The following is a 25,691-nucleotide window of genomic DNA, read 5'->3' as shown; positions in this document are numbered from 1 at the left end:
TCATTAATTATGACGTTTTATTATGACGCGTAATCTGTTTTACTCTTGATGACGCTGACAATTCCAGCAGACTGATATTTCTTCACTTTTACTGCAAACGCTTGCCTTTCTTGAGCGTGCAAGACTCTTCTGTGTAGTTCTCTTCAGAGTGGATTGCCTTGTTTTGAGTGCGTGGGTCCAACTTTTCATTCTGCTACCAAATAGAAAGCAGCCAGTCACAAAACCAGTAATCTCGTGAGAGTTTTCCTTCGGATGTTCTTGACTCTGTCTTGCGTTCTCTTGTGCTTGTGCTTCGAACTTTTCACCCTTTCGACAATAGGAAAGGTACTTGACACACTAAAATATGGTTCATTTGAGCCTCTGGTGTCGTATTTTCTTCACTTTAAAAGCATGAACATGTCGGCAAATGACACGGCCACGGACAGCAAAGAGACGCATTATCCTGATACTGCATTTTTGGCGAAAGTTGTGAGTCCTTTCTGCATCTGTTTTGGAGTGTTTGGCAACGTTTTGATTTTGTTGGTGATACCTCGACTCGGCTACCTCCAGGCCTTTTCTTTGTACTCGAGGGCTTTGAGTTTGTCTGATCTGCTGTATCTTACCGTTTCCTTACTGCCCAGATGGATCGAATCTTTGACCAACCTTCAACTGGGTGTTGAGGGCAGCTGGCTGTGCATAATGTCAGCGTTCACTCATCGCTACTTTTTCACCGCGTCTTCTTTGCTGCTTGCGGGGATGACCGCGCAAAGAGCGGTCGGAACGACCTGGCCGCATAAGACCAGGACAGAGCCGTATCGAACAGTTGCCTGGTGGGTGATCATCATCACTTCAACCTGCGCCTTTTTCCTTCAATTATCAACTCTCCTTTTCTATGGTCATTCGCTAACAGACGACAAATGTTACTTTGGTAGCATCAGAAGCATAAGATCAAACACCTTTGGTGTGGTGGAAACGTGGATTTTCCTGACCAGCTGCTACGTGTTTCCGCTCACAGTCATCGTCTGTGGTAGTATGGTGTTATTGAGGTCGGTGCATCGGAGTCGGAAGAAAAGCCAACACAAGACGCAAACGAGGCGACATAAACGTGTAGGTAGCAACACCACCACGGTAGTCGTACTGATGACAGCGCTGACGTACTGCCTGCTGGTGTCCCCTTACCTGGTCATGGAGATGAGTACTTCCGCTGGTAGCCTGCAAAGCTCAGTCTTGTCGGACAACACGTGGGCCCTGGTCAGGCAAATGATGTACGCCAATTCTGCAATCAATTTTTACCTATATTGCGTATTCATGGGCAGCAAATTTCGCGAGGAGTCCAAGAAGGTCCTGTTGTGCAAACCCTCGGAGATTTACAATGGACTCCGCAGGAACAAGTTCGGCAGCAACAAGTGGAGCGAATCGAGGATGTCCCATTCCTACAGTACCACGGGCGGCTCGACACAGGTGCGGACCGAGAGCGGGTCATCCACGCAGTCGTTGAAGACCACGTGTGCCAACGCATTGTCCTTGTTTTTGTGCGGGGCCCCATTGGCTAGGCAAGAGTCGTTCCACGATGTGGAGGAGAGCCACACGATGACTCCACGGAAAGGTTCCGCTTACAGCGTTTCCGAACTCCCGGTGTTTTCACACCTCATAATCAACGCCAAAGAGTTGGACACACGCCTGAAGACGCTGCAAATGGTCACAGCCAATGCTCCGACCATGGACAAGCCAATGTCTTCTTTCCTGCCAGTCAAGTTGTTCAAAAACTCCCCGCCGGACTCTCCCTTAATAACCCCACCTGGAAGGTCCCCGGGCGCTGTGCAGCTCACTCACTTGACCTCGCCAGGAATGTCCACGGACTCTGTGCTGTGTACTTCCTTATCCACCTTTTACGGCGTTTCGGATTCCATGTACTTGCCTCTCCTCAAGGCAGTCCGCACGTCGCAAGACAGACACCTTTCTTCAGTGTCTTCCATCGCCCTACACCCCGTGTATTCGTCAGAAACGCTGTGGGCCCTCGTCGGTCTTGGCAAGCGTCAAACTTCGGAGATAGCGCCAACCAGGCGTATTTCGTCTACCTGGTAAGGATGGTGCCTTGGCAAGGAAGACATCATAATGGATTTCGATTTACAGCCGTATGTACATTATTACGCCGGGGTGATATTGGGGGAAGAGTCAAACATAAACTGAAGCAAATCGACACCAAGAAGCAATGGCCACAATGAGTGATCAGGGTTTTCAGGATTCGCCTGCTATTGCAGCAATGATGACAACAAGCATAAGTCCAGCAACTGTTCATAGACAAAAACAAAATCGGATAGACTCTAACGTCGCGTCCACAAACTCAACTGAATTTTCGCCAGAAATGTACCCGCACAACACTGAAAACTGGACAAACTGCCGCAGAAGGGCATCGGATTCATTTGTCATTCTCGGTTCTCCAGTGAGCATTGTTTTCCCATGCAAAGACTACCGTAACGACTGCAGGGATCGGTGCTAATGCTAGGATTTATTTTCTTTGGCAAATAGACCGAAATGGTCATCAGTTTTTAGGCAGTCCTTGAAGTCCCCTTTCCCCTACACTGTGGAAAAAGGTCGGCAATTCTGCTAAAAATGTCGCTAAAGTTCTCAATGATTTGTAAACACGAAAAAAAACCACAAAAACGATGTTTCGCCGACTGCTTTCTGCAAAACGATATCCCTTTCACAGAAACAACTGTGTTTTAAAACGGTGTACCCTCACTGACGAATTCCGATTTCAGTTGACTCTGGCTGTGGGTTGGTCAAATGGCCCATTGCACTTTTGACTTGGTGACCAAGAGTAGCAAAAGGTTATCCAATCCATATAATATGGCTTGACACAGATTCATTGGTTTTATGACTAGTCAGCTGCATGACATATGTTGATACTGTTTTTTGAGTGAATACCTGATATTTATGTGTTTTTTTTCACTGGAAGAACAAGTGTAATGATGTTGTCGACCAAAAGAGCGGAATATGGTTGCAGATATCGGGTAATATTTTGGTGTGTAATATTTTGGGGTGTGTGTGTGTGTGTGTGTGTGTGTGCATGTGTGTGTGTGTGTGTGTGTGTGTGTGTGTGTAGCAGGTTGACCCAAACTCCCGCTTCAAAGGCACGATCGCAGCTCCTACGCCTTTCACACACATATATATATGACTAAGTGCTAAAAGGTGCGCACGAAAAGCGGACAAAGGGGCTAAAAAATAAAAGTTGACAAACACGACTGATATTGTGATTTTTGTTAAGACAACAGATGCTGGAACCCAATTACGAAAAGAAAAGATAAATTTACCCAAATGATTTTACAAATAACGATAATTTTGTTCGTTACATCATTCAAAACGGCACTGAGTCATAGCATTAAGGTTATCTCGCACGTTTTTAAAGCTAGGGCTTTGAAACTTGGCACACAACCAAAGTATAATGACCTCCAGGTATGGTGCACATCACATTAAACAACATTGAATTTCAAGGTCACAGCGAGGTTAAATTTCCTTTGCAAACTGGAAAATTGTCGTTGTCACGTCTTACATGTTTTAATACTAGATCAGTTAGACTTTACATACTTCACATACTTTCAGCATTTTTATAAAACCTCATTAAAAGTGACCTGCTGGTTAATCTTTGTCAAAGTTCAAGGTCACAGCGGGGTCACATCTGGTCCAAATGTGGAATATTTTCAATTTATTCAGCGCGTTTATAGCACGAGCTTTGAAAATACACACAGTTCTAGTGTATAATGTTCACACACGATTAAAGTCTGGTTGAAAAAGTCAAGGTCACAGCAGGGTCGCGTTGAGGTCAAACATATACATTTTTCAATGAGGTTTTCTCATATGTTTTTGAAGCTAGGGCCTTGAAACTTGGCACACTACGCAAGTTAAATTAAACCTCATCAAATTCCAAGGTCACAGTAAGGTTAAAGATCCTTTAAGGATATTTTCTAAAAAAGGTGACCGCCTGGTTAATGTTTGTCAAATTTCAAGGTCACAGCAGTGCCATCTGGCTTAAACTTTGAAAAATTGTCAATTTCTTCAACTAGTTTTATAGTGTTTGAAGTCATTCACACATGATGAAAGTCTGGTTGATAAAATCAAACGTCAAGGTCGCAGCGGGGTCGCATTGAAGTCAGACACATACAATTGTCATTTTCACGAACGCCCTTTAAGCAACACCTTTGAAACTTCACACATTCCAAAGTTTTGATGTTGTTTGGTTATAATCAAAGTGTGGTCAATTTCCATGATTGAGAGCATTCAGAGGGGTCAAGTTGAGGTCACACAAAAAGTGATAATCTTTATAAGACTCACGTTTGCTGCTATTGCTCACTTGACATTGGTGAAAGTGCTTATTTTATAATTGTTGATCTTGATGTTTTGACCAATTAATATTACCAGGATCAACCATACCAGATTTCAAAGTCCAGAAGTTGTCAAACCTCAAACCTGTTGGAAGTTTCAAAGATTTAAGCATCAACAAATTTCTATTTGATTTGACCTTAAATAACAGATTTGACCTTAAATCTTAAAACAGATCAACCAGACTTTGGTTTTATATAAATTGAAGTTCAATACAATTTCCTTTTTTTTTTTACCCACACGAGACCCTGCTATGACCTTCACATTTCTCAAGGATCAACCTTGAATTCTCCATGTTGAACAATCATTAAGCAAAAGCGTTGTTTGAAGTTTGAAGGTTCTAGCTTCAAAAATCTCTGAAAAAATATGTTTCATCCGTTTTCTGAACCACATGTGACCCAGCCGTGACCTTGAAATCTGACAAGGGTCAACAAGACTTTTACCATGCATGGGGGCGATTAAACCCCAAATGTGTGTGAAGTTTCAAGGTTTCAACTTAAAAAACGTCTGAGAAAAATATACATTTTCCTTTTTGGACAATGTGTTGCACGCAAGACAACACGACAAACGCTCGTGTTATCATTCTTTTACTTTAAGGTCGACTTGCGTGCCCGCTCTTTCGCTAATCTCAATTAAAATTCATCTTGGAAGTTCGGTTTTATTACGCTTTTAATTAAGAAGATTAAACTAAGACAACAAATAGTTAGTTTTACCCATTAAACTCGATAAGGTAGTGACATTTTATGTTGAACGCAAGATGGTGTCGCACGCAAGATCTGAAAAGATGTTGACGACATAATTTCAACACTTGATAGCGCATTCGTGGTTCGTGATTTCTTCACAAATTTTGAACACAGAATGTGTCACGTGGTTCCGTAGATGAAGTAGATCTTTGTACATGTAAATTTTGTTTTTAAAAGAAAATAACCGTTAATTACCGAACATTTTGTCGCACGCAAGATATGACGAAATTTTCAAATCGTTTTCAAAAATGCTGTTCAAAAGTTCTGCCGTCTTTGCTGGATTACTTGAAAGACAGCAGTTTGATACACCGTTATCGCTTGACGTGTCGACATCAATTCCAGAGTTTTTGAAAAAGAAATTTAGTAAATATCTGCGATTGAAAAATGTATGCCGTGATGACGACACATCTTGCGTGCGACACCTTAAAATTCGGTTATCGAAAAAAAAAATTCTCTCGAGATTTAGATTTGACGTTTGGTCTCGTCTGTAAAGCGATGTTTCAGGCATTCAATCAAACTAAATGCAATTCATTTGTGCTTCTTGTTATTTTTCTGTGGCATATTCAAAACACGAGGTATCACAATGTCCGTTTTCAGATGGCCGGTTTTGGCGTTATTTTTGACTTTAAACAAAGATAACTTCAAAACCGTTCAAGTCAGACACACGAAATTATGTCCACTATCTCTTCGTACATTCATCCACACACACACCAATTTTCAGCAGACACACGTTTTTAGAAACATTTTTATTGTAAAACAAAGTCGTCTTCTGTTCTGTGAGCACCTTTTGGCACTTAGTCATATAACAAAATCAAGGAAAAGAAAAACCAAACAAAGAATTTCAAGTGGCAGCCCAAATTTTCGACCTGTTGCCAGGCCTTCCTCAGGGGCGTGTAAAAAATTATTATAATTTTATCAAATTATATATATATACTAGATGATTACCCGCTTCGCCGGGTACCGGCTTCGCCGTGAAGAAGTAGAGCCGAATACCAGGCTGCGCCTGGGACCCACGAAGGAAAGGAGATAAACGCGCAAAACACTGGAGACCTTCTAAAAATAGTAACGTGCAGTGACCTTCTAAAAATAGTAACGTAGTAACGGGAATATGGATTGACGCCACACGGAGGAAGGGAGATAATCGCGGCTGAAAACACTGGAGAAGATAAGGAAGAGTTACTGGTAGTGGATCCCGACAACAAAAACAAAACAAAAAACAAACAAAAAAATCGGTTCAGCGCGCGCTGAGAGCACGTGTTGAAATATCTCATCGATGAGGTTGTGTCCGGGGTGTAGCTGAATACGGTGTCCAAATTTGAAAAAGATCCACCGAGAGCTTTGGCCGTGCATCGCGAACAGACAGACAGACAGACACTAGTCGTATATATATATACTAGAGGAATACCCGGCTTCGCCGGGGTGAATCGCGAGACAGAGACAGACAGCGTGGCGGTTCATCACAATCACCTCTGCAGGCGAAGTCCTGTCAAACGGGATTGAGAATTTTAGAGCTTATTTCTTAGCCCAATATTATCTGTTGTGGCTTCTCAAATGCCAGAACATACAGACAGACAAAAGCCGCTAGACCCCATCACAAACAGAACTCTACAATCCACAGGTTTTTGCCCACACACACACACACAAACACACACACAGAGAAGCCGTATATATATATATATGTATATCTATATCTATAAATATATAGAGATAGGTGAGAGTGTATTTTTCGCGTGGCTATAAATTGATTCGACCTTTTCACTTTGACAGTAAGAACAACTTACGGGTGCAAGGGAAGCGTTCTGGACAGCGCAGTGACATTCTAAAAATAGTTACTCAGAAACGGGAATTTGGGGTGAACGGCGCAAGACAGAGACAGACAGCGTGGCGGTTCACCACAATCACCTTTGAAGGCGAAGTCCTGTCAAACGGGATTGAGAATTTTAGAGCTTATTTCTTGGCCCTATATTATCTGCTGTGGCTTCTCACATGCCAGAACATACAGACAGACAAAAGCCGCTAGACCACATCACAAACAGAACTCTACAATACACAGGTTTTTGCCCACACACACACACAAACACCCACACACACAGAGAAGCCGTATATATATATGCATATCTGTATGTATAAATATATAGAGATAGGTGAGAGTGTATTTTTCGCGTGGCTATAAATTGATTCGACCTTTTCACTTTGACAGTAAGAACAACTTACGGGTGCAAGGGAAGCGTTGTGGACAGCGCAGTGGACAGCGCAGTGACATTCTAAAAATAGTAATAGTAACTTAGAACTGAACGGGAAAGCCACACGAAGGAAGGGAGATAAACGCCAAACACTGGAGAAGATAAGGAAGAGTTACTTATAATGGTGAAATGAACACAAAAACGAAAATGAGTTCAGCGCTGCGCGCTGAGAGCACGTGTTGAAATATCTCATCGATGATATTGTGTCCGGGGTGTAGCTGAATACGGTGTCCAAATTTGAAAAAGATCCACCGAGAACTTTGGCGTTGTGATGTGGTGTAGCGGCTATGGTGTGTCGGTATGGGGGCCCGGGTAGCTGAGGTGGAACCAAAATGAGCTGAGGTGGAACCAAAATCGGTTCAGCGCTGCGCGCTGAGAGCACGTGTTGAAATATCGACCAGGTTGTGTCCTGTACCGGGTCAACCTGAATATGCCCACCAAATTTGAAGCAGATCCATCGAGAACTTTGGCCGTGCATCGCGCACAGACAGATACACACACACACACACAGACACACAGACACACAGACACTAGTCGTATATATATATAGATATAAAGTTGACCAGTTTTGCTGTTTCACTGTCAGATCTCCTTGTTCGTGTAATCTTTACAGGATCCACAGGCTGCTACAGCGCATTCATTTTTAGGGGAAGGTTGCCAAATATGAACCCCTTTTTGTTTCATGCTAAAAACTAGCTTGTTTTCTTGCGAAGAAGTTTCATTTTGTGTTTGGTAGTCCTTCTCTCTTTTGTCAACTGTGAGGCCTAATCAGAGCGAATTAGCTGTGATAGCCATTCATCAAAAATTAAATAAGAAAAAAGTCACAACTGGTCCATATTAGGCGCCAATTCGCCTAATATGGACCAGTGAAGAGGTCTTCTCAAATCACTGAAAAAAGGCCCCTAAACTTTCAAAATACAGTAGCATGATACAACTTAATGTGCAAGTCAGACTAATTCAAATATGCTTTAGGTTTATCTGTTTCGGTTTGACAATGTAACCGAGTGCCGTAACACTACGATCACCTCGGGAGGCGAAGTGCAATCAAACGGGATTGAAAATGTTAGGGCTAATTTCTTAGCCCTATAAAAACTGTTATGCAAACCCGAAGGTTTCCATGAACATACAGACAATCGGAAACCACCAGACCCCATCACAAACAGAATTCCACAATCCACCGGTGTTGACTTAAAGGCCAACAACTCGGGTTCAGAGTCTGCTGTGAAAGGAGCGGTAGCCTCCCCTGTCACAACAAAAACAATATTTGAAGCACAACAGGAAACTGAAGAAACTTATCAAAAGCAGAGAGAAAATAAAAACAAAATTATCAACTTACTCAAAAAGAAGACTATTTGTTAAATGAATGAATGAACCCAGCCTTTAACTTTTATTTTCTTCTATTTGTTGAAGGTGGTCCATATCAGGGGACACATATACATAGGCTACTTTGCGATTTTGCTATCGAGGTCAACACTGCTAAAATATAACAAGTACAGTCTTACCTGTCACATAATAGCAATTAATTTTTGTGTGATAACTTTGGCTGTGGACGAAAACTAGTCCGTTTTAAGCGTCAAATTTAGAGTTAACGCTGCCAAATGTGTAAAAAAAAAAAAAAGTTTTTAAAGGCCTAACGGTTTGTGGTTTGTGTTTCTGCAACTGTTTTGACATGTGCAAGTCATCTAGAGAGGGTTCACAAATAAGGAAAAACTAACCAAACAAGCCTACTCGTTTTCACCGCCTCATGGCCTTCGTGATGTTCTATTTTTAGCTCGCACGAACAAAATAATATCATTTGACACAATGTATGTTTATGACGTAATTACACATGACGCAATACGTTTTGCGTGCCGGAATTCCTACAAAATGAATACGACAACAGCAGAAAGTGGATGGTTGAAAATCATAGATACACATCTATGCTTTGACTATGTTGAAAACAAGAGGCGAAGCCATCAAGGCTCACGTAAGAAATCGACAAACAGTAACACAAACTCAATCACTCCGTCACACACACACACACACACACACACACACACACACACACACACACACACACACACACACACACACACACACACACACACACACAGAGAAAGAGCATAGGTGAAACTGTGCAAGAAAGCGAGACACTAGATCTAGATCTGTCTGTCTGCATGTAGCCTACTTACAAGGACACGACTGCCAACTAGTCTCGGCGCGCTCAAAATAATAATGACCGAGACTGTCAATGATGCAGTGTTGGATACTTAGAAGATAAAAAGGTGGGTGGGTGTGGGTTCATAAGGACTTTAAAACCGGTAAGTTAAACGTTAAACATAGCATGTAGGGGAAAGGCTCCTAATATGGACCGGCTCCTAATATGGACCACCTCCTGTTCTGACAAACTAACGGCGCTAGAGCGCTCAAAACAATTTCATTCGCTTTATTCACCCTCTCTGGATAAGTTGCACATGTCAAAACAGTTGCAGAAACACAAATCTCAAAACCGTTAGGCTTTTTCGTTTTGTTTCACTTTTGGCAGCGCTCACTCTAAATTTGCCGCCTAAAATGGACTCGTTTCTGTCCACTATGGAAGGCGAAAAGGTTCAAATGACCACAGCCAAAGCTTTCATATTCATAATACAAAAATGGCTATAAATGACAGCTAAGAAAGTATTTGTTACATTTTAAGAGTGTGTACCCCGAGTTTCTACTGCAAACAAGAAATAATAGCAAAACCTCAAAGTAGGGGAAGGGCTCCTAATATGGACCGGCTCCTAATATGGACCACCTTCTGTTCTGACAAACTAACGGCGCTAGAGCGCTCAAAACAATTTCATTCGCTGTATTCACCCTCTTTGGATAACTTGCACATGTCAAAACAGTTGTAGATGACACAAACCTTAAAACCGTTAGGCTTTTTCTCTTTTTTTTCACTTTTGGCAGGGTTCACCCTAAATTTGCCGCCTAAAACGGACTCGTTCCTGTCTACAGCCAAAGCTTTTATCGCACAAAAATTGCTATATATGACAGCTAAGACCGTATTTGTTACATTTTAGCAGTGTTGACCCCAAGTTTCTACTGCAAACAAAAAAGGATAGCAAAATCTCAAAGTATGTGTGAGTCCCCTAATATGGACCACCTTCAACAAATCGAAGAAAATAAAAGCTAAAGGCTATTTTCATTAATTCATTAAGAAGCTTGCTGGAAATAACCTATAACTAGCCCTTGAGATTTCAAAAAAATATAACAAATAGTCTTCTTTTTGTGGAAGTTGATAATTTCACTTATTTTCACTCTGTTTTTGATATCGATAAGCTTCTTTAGTTTCCTGGTGTGCTTCAAATAATGCTCTCATCAACCCGAAACAGCTCAATCTAAAGCATATTTAAATTAGTCTGCCTTGCACACTAAGTTGTATCATGTTATTTTGAAGCATAGGGGGCTTTTTAAAGTGATTCGTGAAGGCCGCTTCACTGGTCTATATTGGGCGCCCAGGCTCCTAATATGGACCATTTGTGATTTTTTTCTGTATTTAATTTTTGCTAAAGGTCTATCAAAGCTATTTCACTCTAATTAGGCCTAACTGTTAAACTAAGAGAGAAGGACTACCAACCACAAAATGAAACTTCTTCGCAAGAAAACAAGCTAGTTATCAGCAATAAACAACAAGTCGCGTAAGGCGAAATTACTACATTTAGTCAAGCTGTCGAACACACGGAATGAAACTGAACGCACTGTATTTTTTAACCAAGATAGTACAGCTTCGTCAATCCCCGCGTAAAGAAAATCGCTCACCTTCCACGTGCAAAACATAGTGATATTGACACGCCAGATTAGCGCGATGGCGTATTGTGCTAAGCAGGTAAGCGCGCTTTACTGTATTCTTGTTAACTTTCTGAGCTTGTTTTGAATACAACCTATCATATCTATATGTTTTTGGAATCAGGAAATGATAAAAAATAAGATGAAATCATTTTAAATCGATTTCTTACATTTTAATCGTAAGACTAATTAATCTATTTTCGTTAATTGTGATCACATTTTAAGAATAAACATAACATATATGTATATATTTTTAGATTCAGAATGTGATGAAGAATACGATGCAATCAATTTTAAATCTGTTTGCAAAAAATCGATTTTAATGACAACTTTAATGAGCAAACTCATTAATTAAATTTTAAGCCTTCAAGCTGAAATGCAATACCAAAGTCCGGGCTTTGTCGAAGATTACTTGACCAAAATTTCAACCAATTTGGTTGAAAAATGAGAGCGTGACAGTGCCGCCTCAACTTTCAAGAAAAGCCGGATATGACGTCATCAAAGACATTTATTCAAAAAATGAAAAAAACGTCTGGAGATACTATACTCAGGATCTCACATGTCAAGTTTCATGAAGATCGGTCCAGTAGTTTTCTCTGAATCGCTCTACAGACACACACACATACACCACGACCCTCGTCTCGATTCCCCCCTCTACGTTAAAACAATTAGTAAAAACTTGACTAAAGGACTAAATGTAAAAAGTGATCCATATTAGGGGTCCTTCCCCTACGTTTGTTGCATGACTCTCTCATGGCTATTTTTATATTTAGTCAAGTTTTGACTAAATATTTTAACATCGAGGGGGAATCGAAACGAGGGTCGTGGTGTATGTGCGTGTGTGCGTGTGTGTGTGTGTCTGTGTGTGTGTGTAGAGCGATTCAGACTAAACTACTGGACCGATCTTTATGAAATTTGACATGAGAGTTCCTGGGTATGAAATCCCCGAACGTTTTTTTCATTTTTTTTATAAATGTCTTTGATGACGTCATATCCGGCTTTTCGTGAAAGTTGAGGCGGCACTGTCACGCCCTCATTTTTCAACCAAATTGGTTGAAATTTTGGTCAAGTAATCTTCGACGAAGCCCGAACTTTGGTATTGCATTTCAGCTTGGTGGCTTAAAAATTAATTGATGACTTTGGTCATTAAAAATCTGAAAATTGTAAAAAAAATAAAAAATTTATAAAACGATCCAAATTTACGTTTATCTTATTCTCCATCATTTGCTGATTCCAAAAACATATAAATATGTTATATTCGGATTAAAAACAAGCTCTGAAAATTAAATATATAAAAATTATTATCAAAATTAAATTGTCCAAATCAATTTAAAAACACTTTCATCTTATTCCTTGTCGGTTCCTGATTCCAAAAACATATAGATATGATATGTTTGGATTAAAAACACGCTCAGAAAGTTAAAACAAAGAGAGGTACAGAAAAGCGTGCTATCCTTCTTAGCGCAACTACTACCCCGCTCTTCTTGTCAATTTCACTGCCTTTGCCATGAGCGGTGGACTGACGATGCTACGAGTATACGGTCTTGCTGAAAAATGGCATTGCGTTCAGTTTCATTCTGTGAGTTCGACAGCTACTTGACTAAATATTGTATTTTCGCCTTACGCGACTTGTTAATAACTGCATAAACCCACGCACATCTGTTTATACGAGCACATGCACGCATTTACATACGATTAAGTTAATTGTTTTTCTGTTTTCAACGTCTTTTGAACCGATGTGGTTGTCCTGTGTGTATGTGTGTCTTTTTACATTTAGTCAAGTTTTGATTTTTTTTTCTGAGGAAACTTGGCTATAAATGTTTTGATCACATTTTCATACAGGTTGACCCAAACTTCCGCGTCAAAGGCACGATCGCAGCTCCTCTGACGTCTTTCACACAAGATGGGTCAGTGTTCTCGAAACTTTGGGTGTAAATGATTTACAACGTTGACACATAACTCATTTTTATATTTAGTCAAGTTTTGACTAAATATTTTAACATCGAGGGGGAATCGAAACGAGGGTCGTGGTGTATGTGCGTGTGTGCGTGTGTGCGTGTGTGTGTGTGTGTCTGTGTGTGTGTGTAGAGCGATTCAGACTAAACTACTGGACCGATCTTTATGAAATTTGACATGAGAGTTCCTGGGTATGAAATCCCCATACGTTTTTTTCATTTTTTTGATAAATGTCTTTGATGACGTCATATCCGGCTTTTCGTGAAAGTTGAGGCGGCACTGTCACACCCTCATTTTTCAACCAAATTGGTTGAAATTTTGGTCAAGTAATCTTCGACGAAGCCCGGACTTCGGTATTGCATTTCAGCTTGGTGGCTTAAAAATTAATTAATGACTTTGGTCATTAAAAATCTGAAAATTGTAAAAAAATAAAAAAAAATTTATAAAACGATCCAAATTTACGTTCATCTTATTCTCCATCATTTGCTGATTCCAAAAACATATAAATATGTTATATTCGGATTAAAAACAAGCTCTGAAAATTAAATATATAAAAATTATTATCAAAATTAAATTGTCCAAATCAATTTAAAAACACTTTCATCTTATTCCTTGTCGGTTCCTGATTCCAAAAACATATAGATATGATATGTTTGGATTAAAAACACGCTCAGAAAGTTAAAACAAAGAGAGGTACAGAAAAGCGTGCTATCCTTCTTAGCGCAACGACTACCCCGCTCTTCTTGTCAATTTCACTGCCTTTGCCATGAGCGGTGGACTGACGATGCTACGAGTATACGGTCTTGCTGAAAAATGGCAGCTACTTGACTAAATATTGTATTTTCGCCTTACGCGACTTGTTAGTGTTTATCCTACAAGAAGAAACTCTAAGCCGGGTGTTTGATGTTTGCAGGGTTTGGGCTTGGGAAGGGGTGTGCTAAATGTTTCACTATTTATTTTATTCTCTGACGCCTTTCACGCAAGATTGGTCAGTGTTCTGGCAGCTTTCGGCGCGATCATTTACTGTGACACATAACACATTAGTATTGGATTTCTGTCTCCAAAAGAAACGATAACAAGTCGCGTAAGGCGAAAATACAACATTTAGTCAAGTTGTCGAACTCACAGAATGAAACTGAACGCACTGCAATTTTTTAGCAAGACCGTATAGTCGTAGCATCGTCAGTCCACCGCTTGTGGTAAAGGCAGTGAAATTGACAAGAAGAGCGGGGTAGTAGTTGCGCTGAGAAGGATAGCACGCTTTTCTGTACCTCTCTTCGTTTTAATTTTCAGAGCTTGTTTTTAATCCAAATATAACATATTTATATGTTTTTTGAATCAGGAAATGATGAAGAATAAGATGAACGTAAATTTGGATCGTTTTATACATTTTTATATTTAGTCAAGTTTTGACTAAATATTTTTCCCCCGAAATCGGCGTATGCTGCCTAAATGGCGGGGTAAAAACGGTCATACACGTAAAAATCCACTCGTGCTAAAAACATGAGTGAACGTGGGAGTCTAAGCCCATGAACGAAGAAAGAAAGAAAGAAAGACTAAATATTTTAACGTAGAGGGGGGAATCGAGACGAGGGTCGTGGTGTATGTGTGTGTGTGTGTGTGTGTGTGTGTGTGTGTGTGTGTGTGTGTGTGTCTGTGTGTGTGTGTAGAGCGATTCAGACTAAACTACGGGACCGATCTTTATGAAATTTGACATGAGAGTTCCTGGGTATGAAATCCCCGAACGTTTTTTTCATTTTTTTGATAAATGTCTTTGATGACGTCATATCCGGCTTTTCGTGAAAGTTGAGGCGGCACTGTCACGCCCTCATTTTTCAACCAAATTGGTTGAAATTTTGGTCAAGTAATCTTCGACGAAGCCCGGGGTTCGGTATTGCATTTCAGCTTGGTGGCTTAAAAATTAATTAATGACTTTGGTCATTAAAAATCGGAAAATTGTAAAAAAAAATAAAAATTTATAAAACGCTCCAAATTTACGTTTATCTTATTTTCCATCATTTGCTGATTCCAAAAACATATAAATATGTTATATTCGGATTAAAAACAAGCTCTGAAAATTAAATATATAAAAATTATTATCAAAATTAAATTGTCCAAATCAATTTAAAAACACTTTCATCTTATTCCTTGTCGGTTCCTGATTCCAAAAACATATAGATATGATATGTTTGGATTAAAAACACGCTCAGAAAGTTAAAACAAAGAGAGGTACAGAAAAGCGTGCTATCCTTCTTAGCGCAACTACTACCCCGCTCTTCTTGTCAATTTCACTGCCTTTGCCATGAGCGGTGGCCTGACGATACTACGAGTAAAATGGCGTTGCGTTCAGTTTCATTCTGTGAGTTCGACAGCTACTTGACTAAATATTGTATTTTCGCCTTACGCGACTTGTTTATTTTTCGCCGCGGTGCCGATGACGCAAATAACTCTCGCGACAAAACGATTGGTCCGTAAAGTCGCGTCATCCACCGGTTCATGAATGGCCCGTGTATGAATGGCATTCCTTCTGTTGTGATGACGTGCGCACCTCGTCATTAATGTGACTGGGAAAATCGGTCGGATTTAGGTACCCCCAAGATCTTATGTCGGAATTAGATACCTTTACCCTACCGATCCAGAACTGCAAAGGAAACGTTAATCAAACTTCTATAATCATTGAAAAAGCTAAAAATCTGATCGAGCATGAAGAGGTAGCGATCGTGTGGTAGCGATCGTTGGCTGACAGACGGCATATTACTCGACAAAAAGGCAACAAAAACAATAAAATCTCACCTGAAAAAAATAATCACAAATCCCGCCTTCGGCCTCAACTGTGAAAAGTGTGTAATATGTCACATACGGCATAGGATTGCCCGGAAATGACAACGAAAGTGAAAGTAGCGATCGTTGGAAACCCCGGACAGACGACGGTCGGACATTCCAAGAAATGGACACAGCGAGGAATTTCGCGAAATTTCGGTCATTGTAAATGCTTTCCTATGAAGTACAGACTATAAAGGTGTGTTTTCAATGTCAAAATAAAATCATGTTATCATTTCTTGTGGTAAAATAAGCTTACTTGGTTTATCTGTGAAGACTTAGTTTTTCGGACAGACAGCTTCCAGTTCTCGTTTCGATTTTTTGTGTGCAAAATATGTAATGCAAAATTCATATTTGTGCTTTTGTTTTTGTTTGTATGGTTAGATATTGCAGCTCTGCTATCAAATATGACCATTCAGTGTGAATTGAGTGCCTTTTCGTTTCAATTTTCACATCAATGGTTGGCTTCTGTCATGCAGAAGGAAATGGCGTCTGTCAGGATTCACACGATCGCTACCAAACACATGTGCATAAAATGCCAACAAAACAACTCAAACGATTTTTTTTCTTCAGAATTGTATTCAAAATGACACATTTGTGAATTGCATATAAAAAACAAGTCGCGTAAGGCGAAAATACAACATTTAGTCAAGTAGCTGTCGAACTCACAGAATGAAACTGAACGCAACGCAACGCAGCAAGACCGTATACTCGTAGCATCGTCACTCCACCGCCCGATGCAAAGGCAGTGCCAGTGGAATTGACAAGAAGAGCGGGGTATTCGTTGCGCTGAGAAGGATAGCACGCTTTTCTGTACCTCTCTTCGTTTTAACTTTCTGAGCGTGTTTTTAATCCAAACATATCATATCTATATGTTTTTGGAATCAGGAACCGACAAGGAATAAGATGAAAGTGTTTTTAAATTGATTTGCAAAAAAAAAATGTGATAATAATTTTTATATATTTAATTTTCAGAGCTTGTTGTTAATCCAAATATAACATATTTATATGTTTTTGGAATCAGCAAATGATGGAGAATAAGATGAACGTAAATTTGGATCGTTTTATAAATTTTTTTTACAATTTTCAGATTTTTAATGATTAAAGTCATTAATTAATTTTTAAGCCACCAAGCTGAAATGCAATACCGAAGTCCGGGCTTCGTCGAAGATTACTTGACCAACTTTCAACCAATTTGGTTGAAAAATGAGAGCGTGACAGTGCCGCCTCAACTTTCACGAAAAGCCGGATATGACGTCATCAACGACATTTATCAAAAAAATGAAAAAAACGTTCGGGGATATCAATCCCAGGAACTCTCATGTAAAATTTCATAAAGATCGGTCCAGTAGTTTGGTCTGAATCGCTCTACACACACACACACAGACACACACACACACACACACACACACACACACACACACATACACACACACACACACACACACATACACCACGACCCTCGTCTCGATTCCCCCCTCTACGTTAAAATATTTAGTCAAAACTTGACTAAATATAAAAACACTGAGAAAATTGGTTCAGCAAGTTAGAAATCAGAGCACATTGTGCAGTCAATAGAATGTCTCAATACCGTGAAACCTGCCTATAAACAATATTTGGTTAAGACGCCAAGGGTCCTTAATAACACGTACCATCACAATGGCGTTTTTTCGACTTCCCCGAGTAATCGGGAGAGTCTCGAGCAGTATTAAGGCCGTAGATGTAGAGAAAAAAACTTAACGTTGAGGTTATGTCGGATATTTTTAAAGCTAGAGCTTTGAATATTTGCACACTTCTAAGTTTGTTTCTGGGATATTCTTAGGATTGAATAACTAAATGAATTGATATGTCAGGTCGAATGAGGGTCACGTTTGGGGCAATGCTAGTAGGAAAAAAATCAACGTTGTCTTGCACATTATTTATGAGGGTAGAACAGCAATTGTTTTTGAATCATATACAGCGCAACCAGCTCCTTTTAAGACCTGAAATGGGACATGACGAAGGGGTGTCGTATAAAGCATTTGCTTGTTGACTCCTCTGAGTAATCAGGAGAGTCTTAGGAATGAGCGTTGTTGTTGTTGTTTTCCCCGTTTGTCTCTTCAAAAAAGAAAATATATATACAAGTGGCTCTTTACCCAAAGACATTGCTTCGGTCATGTATTAAAATATAACCAGTGAGCGTTCCTGTCTTTTTCCTCAGGGAGCTCGACCTCAGTGACATGCCGACCTACGTTCGCTTCCTCGACACACACGACATCGACGGAGTTTTTAGTAAGTTAGTTGACGTAAGACATAAGAGAACTGTATTATGATATAGTGTGGGATTGTCAGATGAGGGTAGTCTCCCATGCCAACAAACTACTACTCAAAGAGTGGTGTGCTTTTTTACATTTAGTCAAGTTTTGACTAAATGTTTTAACATAGAGGGGGAATTTGTTTGTTTGTTTGTTTGCTTAACGCCCAGCCGACCACGAAGGGCCATATCAGGGCCGCGCTGCTTTGACATATAACGTGCGCCACACACAAGACAGAAGTCGCAGCACAGGCTTCATGTCTCACCCAGTCACATTATTCTGACACCGGACCAACCAGTCCTAGCACTAACCCCATAATGCCAGACGCCAGGCGGAGCAGCAACTAGATTGCCAATTTTAAAGTCTTTGGTATGACCCGGCCGGGGTTCGAACCCACGACCTCCCGCTCACGGGGCGGACGCCTTACCACTAGGCTAACCGTGCCGGTCTAGAGGGGGAATCGAGACGAGGGTCGTGGTGTATGTGTGTGTGTGTGTGTGTGTGTGTGTGTGTCTGTCTGTGCGTGTGTGTGTGTGTAGAGCGATTCAGACCAAACTTTATGAAATTTGACATGAGAGTTCCTGGGAATGATATCCCCGGACTTTTTTTTCTTTTTTCGATAAATACCTTTGATGACGTCATATCCGGCTTTTTGTAAAAGTTGAGGCGGCACTGTCACACCCTCATTTTTCAATCAAATTGATTGAAATTTTTGTAAAGCAACCTTCGACGAAGGCCGGACTTCGGTATTGCATTTCAGCTTGGTGGCTTAAAAATTAATCAATGACTTTCGTCATTAAAAATCTGAAAATTGTAATAATTTTTTTTTATATAAAACGATCCAAATTTACGTTCATCTTATTCTACATCATTTCCTGATTCAAAAAACATATAAATATGTTATATTTGGATTAAAAACAAGCTCTGAAAATTAAAAATATCAACATTATTATCAAAATTAAATTTCCGAAATCGATTTAAAAACAATTTCATCTTAATTCTTGTCGGTTTCTGATTCCAAAAACATATAGATATGATATGTTTGGATTAAAAACACGCTCACAAAGTTAAAACGAAGAGAGGTACCGAAAAGCGTGCTATATGCAGCACAGCGAAACCACTACCGCGCTGAACAGGCTCGTCAGTTTCACTCCGTTTTGCAGAAGCGGCGGACTACGGTCATTGTGAAAAAATGCAGTGCGTTCAGTTTCATTCTGTGAGTTCCACAGCTTGACTAAATGTAGTAATTTCGCCGTACGCGACTTGTTGTTGGATACCATGGGTTGACAACTCTCGCCATCTCTTCCACCTGACCACTGGTGAGACACATTAGTGTCGACACACGTGTCTGGTGTGGGTGGTAAAACAATCATTTCAGGACTAGATTTCACTGTCATATCGGTCCACCCGAGAAGGGTCTGATGCTCCCAATAGGCTATCTGTGAAGGAATTCTTTTCTCTTTCTTTCGTAAATATAGGAAAGAACAGTTGAAAAATCGCCAGAATTTGCCATGATCATGTTTCTAAGAAATTATTGAGAGGGAAGAAGTGCCTACATTTATGATACTGACGTTTTCGGACAACTTTACGACGATGACAGTGATCTCGATGACTTCAAGTCGTCGTCGTCGTTGTTGTTGTTGTCGTCGTCGTTATTGTTGTTGTTGTTGTTGCCATTGATAATACAGTGTTCTAGATGGTCGAACGTGTAGCAAAGACCTGTACGTGTACGTGTAGATATTGCGTCACCCATGACTCACTTTTTTCTCCAATGTTCCAAATGCATACGTTGTTTTGCTTCCACCAAGACTGCAGATCTTGGCAAACGCGGGACGTAAAAACTAGAGTTGATGACGTTACCCGTACACGTTCCCGTACACGTCCTGAAAAGTGCTGATCTAGATCTCGCTAATAACCGGGTAGCACGAGTATGTCCAACCATAGATATCACATCTATGGTCCAACTCTTGGCACGATAAGAGAGAAGACATGTCACTGGATATAAAAGGCGAAAATTATCGATTAGCATGTTTCATACAAATTCTTAAAAAAATAGTGTATGAATGTTGACTTTTTCCCACAACTATACGATGATAGTGACCACGAGGAATCCAAATTGTGATGTTGTTGACACCGATGATGAGCGGGTGGCACGTGTGTTTAGTTCTCGGCACCATGGGGGAGGGCATGTCATTGACAGTGGAGGAGAGGAAGAAGATCGCTGAGGAATGGGTCAAGGCAACCAAGACCACTCAAAGGTGAAGAGGTTTTCTCTTTATCTGTCTTATGTCTGGCTGGATGTCACCGTCTCTCTGTCTGTCTGCAATGATTATTGTCTGTGTCTGTCTCTCTGTCTCTGTCTCTCTCTGCAATGATTATTGTGTCACCCACTCTCTCATACACTCTTTCTTTTTTTCTCTCGTTCTCTCTCTCTCCCTCCTACTCTTTCTCTCCCCCTCCTGCTCTCTCTCTCTCTCTCTCTCTCTCTCTCTCTCTCTCTCTCTCTCTCTCTCTCTCTCTCTCTCTCTCTTTTCAGGTCATGAATATTTCTCTCTCTCTCTCTCTCTCTCTCTCTCTCTCTCTCTCTCTCTCTCTCTCTCTCTCTCTCTCTCTCTTTTCAGGTCATGAATATTTCCGTCTCGATCGTGATGGCTGTATTCTGTATTTTGCTTTTTAGACTCAAAACAGTGGTGGTCCACATTGGCACCGGGAACCTGAAGGAATCCATGGAACTGGTACGTTTTCTTTATTTCACGGTGTTTTGTGTGGATTGGGGTCCCGTGTCAGATTTAAAATATAGTCAAACCTGCCTATAACGACCACCAAAAGGACCGACAAAAAGTGGTCGTTGTAGTCAGGTCTATGGGAGGGTGAATGATATTTAACAAACTTGGCAGGGATCCCTTTTGGATGGTCGCTGTGGAGAGGTGGTCGCTATCGAGAGGTGGTCGCCAGGGGAGGTTCGACTGTACAAGAAAAAGTAATGTAAGCTCTTACTTAGTACTACACGTTTAACACGTTCATTGACGCCAGGAAAGGCAGCATTTTATTATTCCTGTGTTACGTGTAAATTGTAATGATGTCCAGTTTACTTGGTGTTGTTGATGGCCTTGGTAATAGAACAAAATCTTAAAATTCTTTAGTTGAGGCTTAGCCACATGTTGAATGTCTCATGATGTAAACTCATTACTAACAACAAAGTGTGTGTGTCTGTGTGTGTGCGTACGTACTTGTGTATGTGTCTGTGTGTGTGTGTGTACGTGCGTGCGTGTGTCTGTCTGTCTGTGTGTTTGTGTGTGTGTGTGTGTGTGTGTGTGTGTGTGTGTGTGTGTGTGTGTTTGGGTATTGATCCATATCCATGCATAGTAATACATGTACTGAACAAAAACAATAATAGCGTCTATGTTGGTAGATATGTGGCTGATTGCCTTGTGTGTGTGTGTGTGTGTGTGTGTGTGTGTGTGTGTGTGTGTGTGTGTGTGTGTGTGTGTTTGTGCATGCATGTGTGTGTGTGTTTTTGGGTATTGATCCATGCATTGTAATACATGTACTGAACATAAACAATAATAGCGTCTATGTTGGTAGATATGTGGCTGATTGCCTTGTGTGTGTGTGTGTGTGTGTGTGTGTGTGTGTGTGTGTGTGTGTGTGTGCGTGCGTGCGTACGTGCGTGCGTGCTCGTGTGCGTTTGTGTGCGTGTGTATGTGTGAGTGTGTGTGTGCGTGCGTGCGCGTGTGCGTTTGTGTGTGTGCGTATGTGTGTGTGTGTGTGTGTGTGTGTGTTGGATATAGGCCCAACACGCTGAGAAGATTGGGGCTAATGCGATAGCTTGCATGTCACCAAATTACAACAAGCCTAAGGATGAAGGTGAGAATAAAAAACGGATCTATCTTCAACCAGGCATTTTCTCTCGCTAACGGCGCTGTTCAGCAGGAACACTCTTTTTTTTTTTAAAGAAGAAGGAGATGTCAAACCTTTTTCTGTTTCTGTCACTCTTTCTCCCTTTCTCCCCCTCGCTCCACACTCCCTTGTCCCCCCTCCCACTCTCTCTCTCTCTCTCTCTCTCTCTCTCTCTCTCTCTCTCTCTCTCTCTCTCTCTCTCTCTCTCTCTCTCTCTCTCTCTCTCTCTCCGTCTCTCCCACTCTCATTCTCTCCCACTGTCTACCTCTCTCTACCTCTCTCTCTCCGTCTCTCCCACTCTCATTCTCTCCCTCTGTCTACCTCTCTCTACCTCTCTCTCTCCGTCTCTCCCACTCTCATTCTCTCCCTCTGTCTACCTCTCTCTCTCCCTCCCTCCCTCCCCCTTATCTCTCTCTCTCTCTCCCTCCCTCCCTCCCTCCCCCTTATCTCTCTCTCCCTCCCTCCCTCCCTCCATCCCCCTCTCTCTCCCTAACTCTCTTCCCCTCTCTCTCTCTCTCTGTCTCACTCTCCCTCTCTCTCTCTCTCTCACTTGGCTTCCTTTCAACATTAGTAAGTTTTGTTCCTATTCTTCATTGCGTGTTTCTGCCATCTGTCCGAGTTGACACACTCACAGTGCATCAGCAATCATATCTATCTTGGACTTGAACCTTCTCAAATCTAATGCCGCATGAGCTAAAAAAAAAATAACAAGTCGCGCAAGGCGAAATTACAACATTTAGTAAAGCTGTCGAACTAACAGAATGAAACTGAACTCACTGCATTTTTACAGCAAGAGCGTATACTCGTAGCATCGTCAGTCCACCGCTCGATGCAATGGCAGTGAAATTGATAAGAAGAGCGGGGTAGTAGTTGCGCTGAGAAGGATAGCACGCTTTTCTTTATCTCTATTCTTTTTAACTTTCTGAGCATGTTTTTAATCCAAACATATCACATCTATATGTTTTTGGAATCAGGAACCCACAAGGAATAAGATGAAATTGTTTTTAAATCGATTTCGGAAATTTTATTTTAATAATAATTTTTGTATTTTTAATTTTCAGAGCTTGTTTTTAATCCAAATATAACATATTTATATGTTTTTGGAATCAGAAAATTATGAAGAATAAGATGAACGTAAATTTGGATCGTTTTAAAAACAATGCAATACCGAAGTCCGGCCTTCGTCGAAGATTGCTGGGCCAAACTTTCAATCAATTTGATTGAAAAATGAGGGTGTGACAGTGCCGCCTCAACTTTTACAAAAAGCCGGATATGACGTCATCAAAGATATTTATCGAAAAAAAGAAAAAAACGTCCGGGAATATCATTCCCAGGAACTCTCACGTCAAATTTCATAAAGATCGGTCCAGTAGTTTGGTCTGAATCGCTCTACACACACACACAGACAGACAGACAGACAGACACACATACACACACACACACACACAAACACACACACACACACATACACCACGACCCTCGTCTCGATTCCCCCCTCTACGTTAAAAAAGAAACAAGTCGCGTAAGGCGAAAATACAACATTTAGTCAAGCTCAGTCGAACTCACAGAATGAAACTGAACGCATTGCATTTTTTTTCCGCAAGACCGTACACTCGTAGCATCGTCTGTCCACCGCTCGTGGCAAAGGCAGTGAAATTGACAATCCAGAAAAGCGCGGTAGCGGTTGCGCTGAGGAGGATAGCACGCTTTTCTATATCTCTATTCTTTTTAACTTTCTGAACGTGTTTTTAATCCAAACATATCATATCTATATATTTTTGGAATCAGGAACCGACAAGGAATAAGATGAAATTGTTTTTAAATCGATTTCGGAAATTTAATTGTAATCATAATTTTTATATTTTTAATTTTCAGAGCTTGTTTTTAATCCGAATATAACATATTTATATGTTTTTGGAATCAGAAAATGAAGAAAATACGATAAACGTAATTTTGGTTTTATGAAAAAATAATGTTAATTGCAATTTTTAGATTTTTAATGACCAATTTGTAAGCCTCCAAGCTGAAATGCAATACCAAAGTCCGGCCTTCGTCGAAGATTGCTTGGCCAAAATTTCAATCAATGTTATTGAAAAATGAGGGTGTGACAGTGCCGCCTCAACTTTTACAAAAAGCCGGATATGACGTCATCAAAGACATTTATCCAAAAAATGAAAAACCCGTCTGGGGATATCATACCCAGGAACTCTCATGAAAAATTTCATAAAGATCGGTCCAGTAGTTTACTCTGAATCGCTCTACACACACGCACACACACAGACACACACACACACACGCACACACACACACACACACACACACACACACACACACACACACACATACACCACGACCCTCGTCTCGATTCCCCCTCTATGTTAAAACATTTAGTCAAAACTTGACTAAATGTAAAAACAACACAAATTACAACAATGAAGTAGATATCATAACAACTGTTCTCAATCTTTACGAAAGGGATTCTGAAAGTTATCTTATCTCTTAGAACATAGGATTCTACACTAACCAGTGATTGTAGTGGCTACTTCCTGCTTCCAAATTTCGTCGTCTAATGAGCGAATCCGACACAGAAACATTATAAACATTTGTATCATCATTTTCTTGAATTTAGAAAATGCGGATTTTTTTTTTTAATTTAAGGTAGTTCACTGGACCCGTTAAATATAATTTGGTTTCTCCCAAAAGTTGGTTATTTTTTAAGTTCGATCTGTCTGCTATGCATTCAGCATAAAAAAAAATATAGGGTAGTGGGTTCGTTTCGGAGCTATGAGTCTCGGAAGACAGTGCCCGTTTTGAATTTTGGACCGAAAAATCGAAAAATGGGTATGTTTTGAAAACGGCCAATTACACAAACATCTGCATAGGAATAGTCATTTAAAAAATATCACCCAAAGCAGCAATGGGCAGGTAACGAAGTGCACTGGTAAACGAAAATGTTGCGCATACTCAAACTTTGTGATGTCACGTCTTTTGCCAGAGTTTATTTTAAATTTGTTCCTCATGTTGAGGTATTTTATTGCTGGTAGCCTGGAAATAAATTACGATTTGATGAGATGGGTTGTAAACGCAAGAGCGATCAAAACGGCATTAAAAAAACAAAAAAAAACGACAGGTTGGTAGTGTTTTTAGGGGGGGTTCACTCCCTTGATTAACCCCACCCTTTGCACTATTACTGTTCAGTGTGCCTCAGAAAAATATGTGACACGATAATGTAAAGGGCTGTTGTCCGATCATTTGTCTCAGATATATGAGCCAACTAAATTATGTTTTTAAAAACCACTGTTACATATGACCTCTGTTGAAAGTCAAAGGTCACCGCAACTTAAGTCCGATTCAAATGTAATAAAAACGCCAATCAAAAGGTGGAGGTCACTTGTTTGATACAAGTGTAATAATAAAAATTAATAATCAAGGCTTGGTTTATAATTTTGCTTAATAGTGCGTACTGTTATTTGTTACGGTTTGAAGGCTGGGACTTTTTGAGGGTGGAATTAAAGCAATTTTTCGCCTTATGGGCCCCTTATGCCTCGAAGGACTTCAATTATTGTATT

The 25,691-nt window shown here is 40.4% G+C and overlaps 1 protein-coding gene across 1 annotated transcript in view; it reads left to right on the top strand.

Annotated features, from left to right (window-relative positions):
- Positions 1 to 25,691, top strand: part of LOC138958647 (N-acetylneuraminate lyase-like) — a 56,252-nt gene that overhangs the window by 20,359 nt on the left and 10,202 nt on the right. Inside the window, exons 2-6 of the mRNA XM_070329864.1 lie at positions 12,995 to 13,059; positions 18,129 to 18,199; positions 20,387 to 20,480; positions 20,900 to 20,957; positions 22,014 to 22,089. Coding sequence (XP_070185965.1) covers positions 12,995 to 13,059; positions 18,129 to 18,199; positions 20,387 to 20,480; positions 20,900 to 20,957; positions 22,014 to 22,089 — 364 coding nt within the window. The remainder of the gene's footprint in view (positions 1 to 12,994; positions 13,060 to 18,128; positions 18,200 to 20,386; positions 20,481 to 20,899; positions 20,958 to 22,013; positions 22,090 to 25,691) is intronic.

This window comes from Littorina saxatilis, linkage group LG2 (assembly GCF_037325665.1).
Source record: "Littorina saxatilis isolate snail1 linkage group LG2, US_GU_Lsax_2.0, whole genome shotgun sequence".
Lineage (NCBI taxonomy): Eukaryota > Metazoa > Mollusca > Gastropoda > Littorinimorpha > Littorinidae > Littorina > Littorina saxatilis.
Note: the sequence above shows the minus strand (reverse complement) of the source record. Positions and strands in the feature narration are given on the sequence as shown.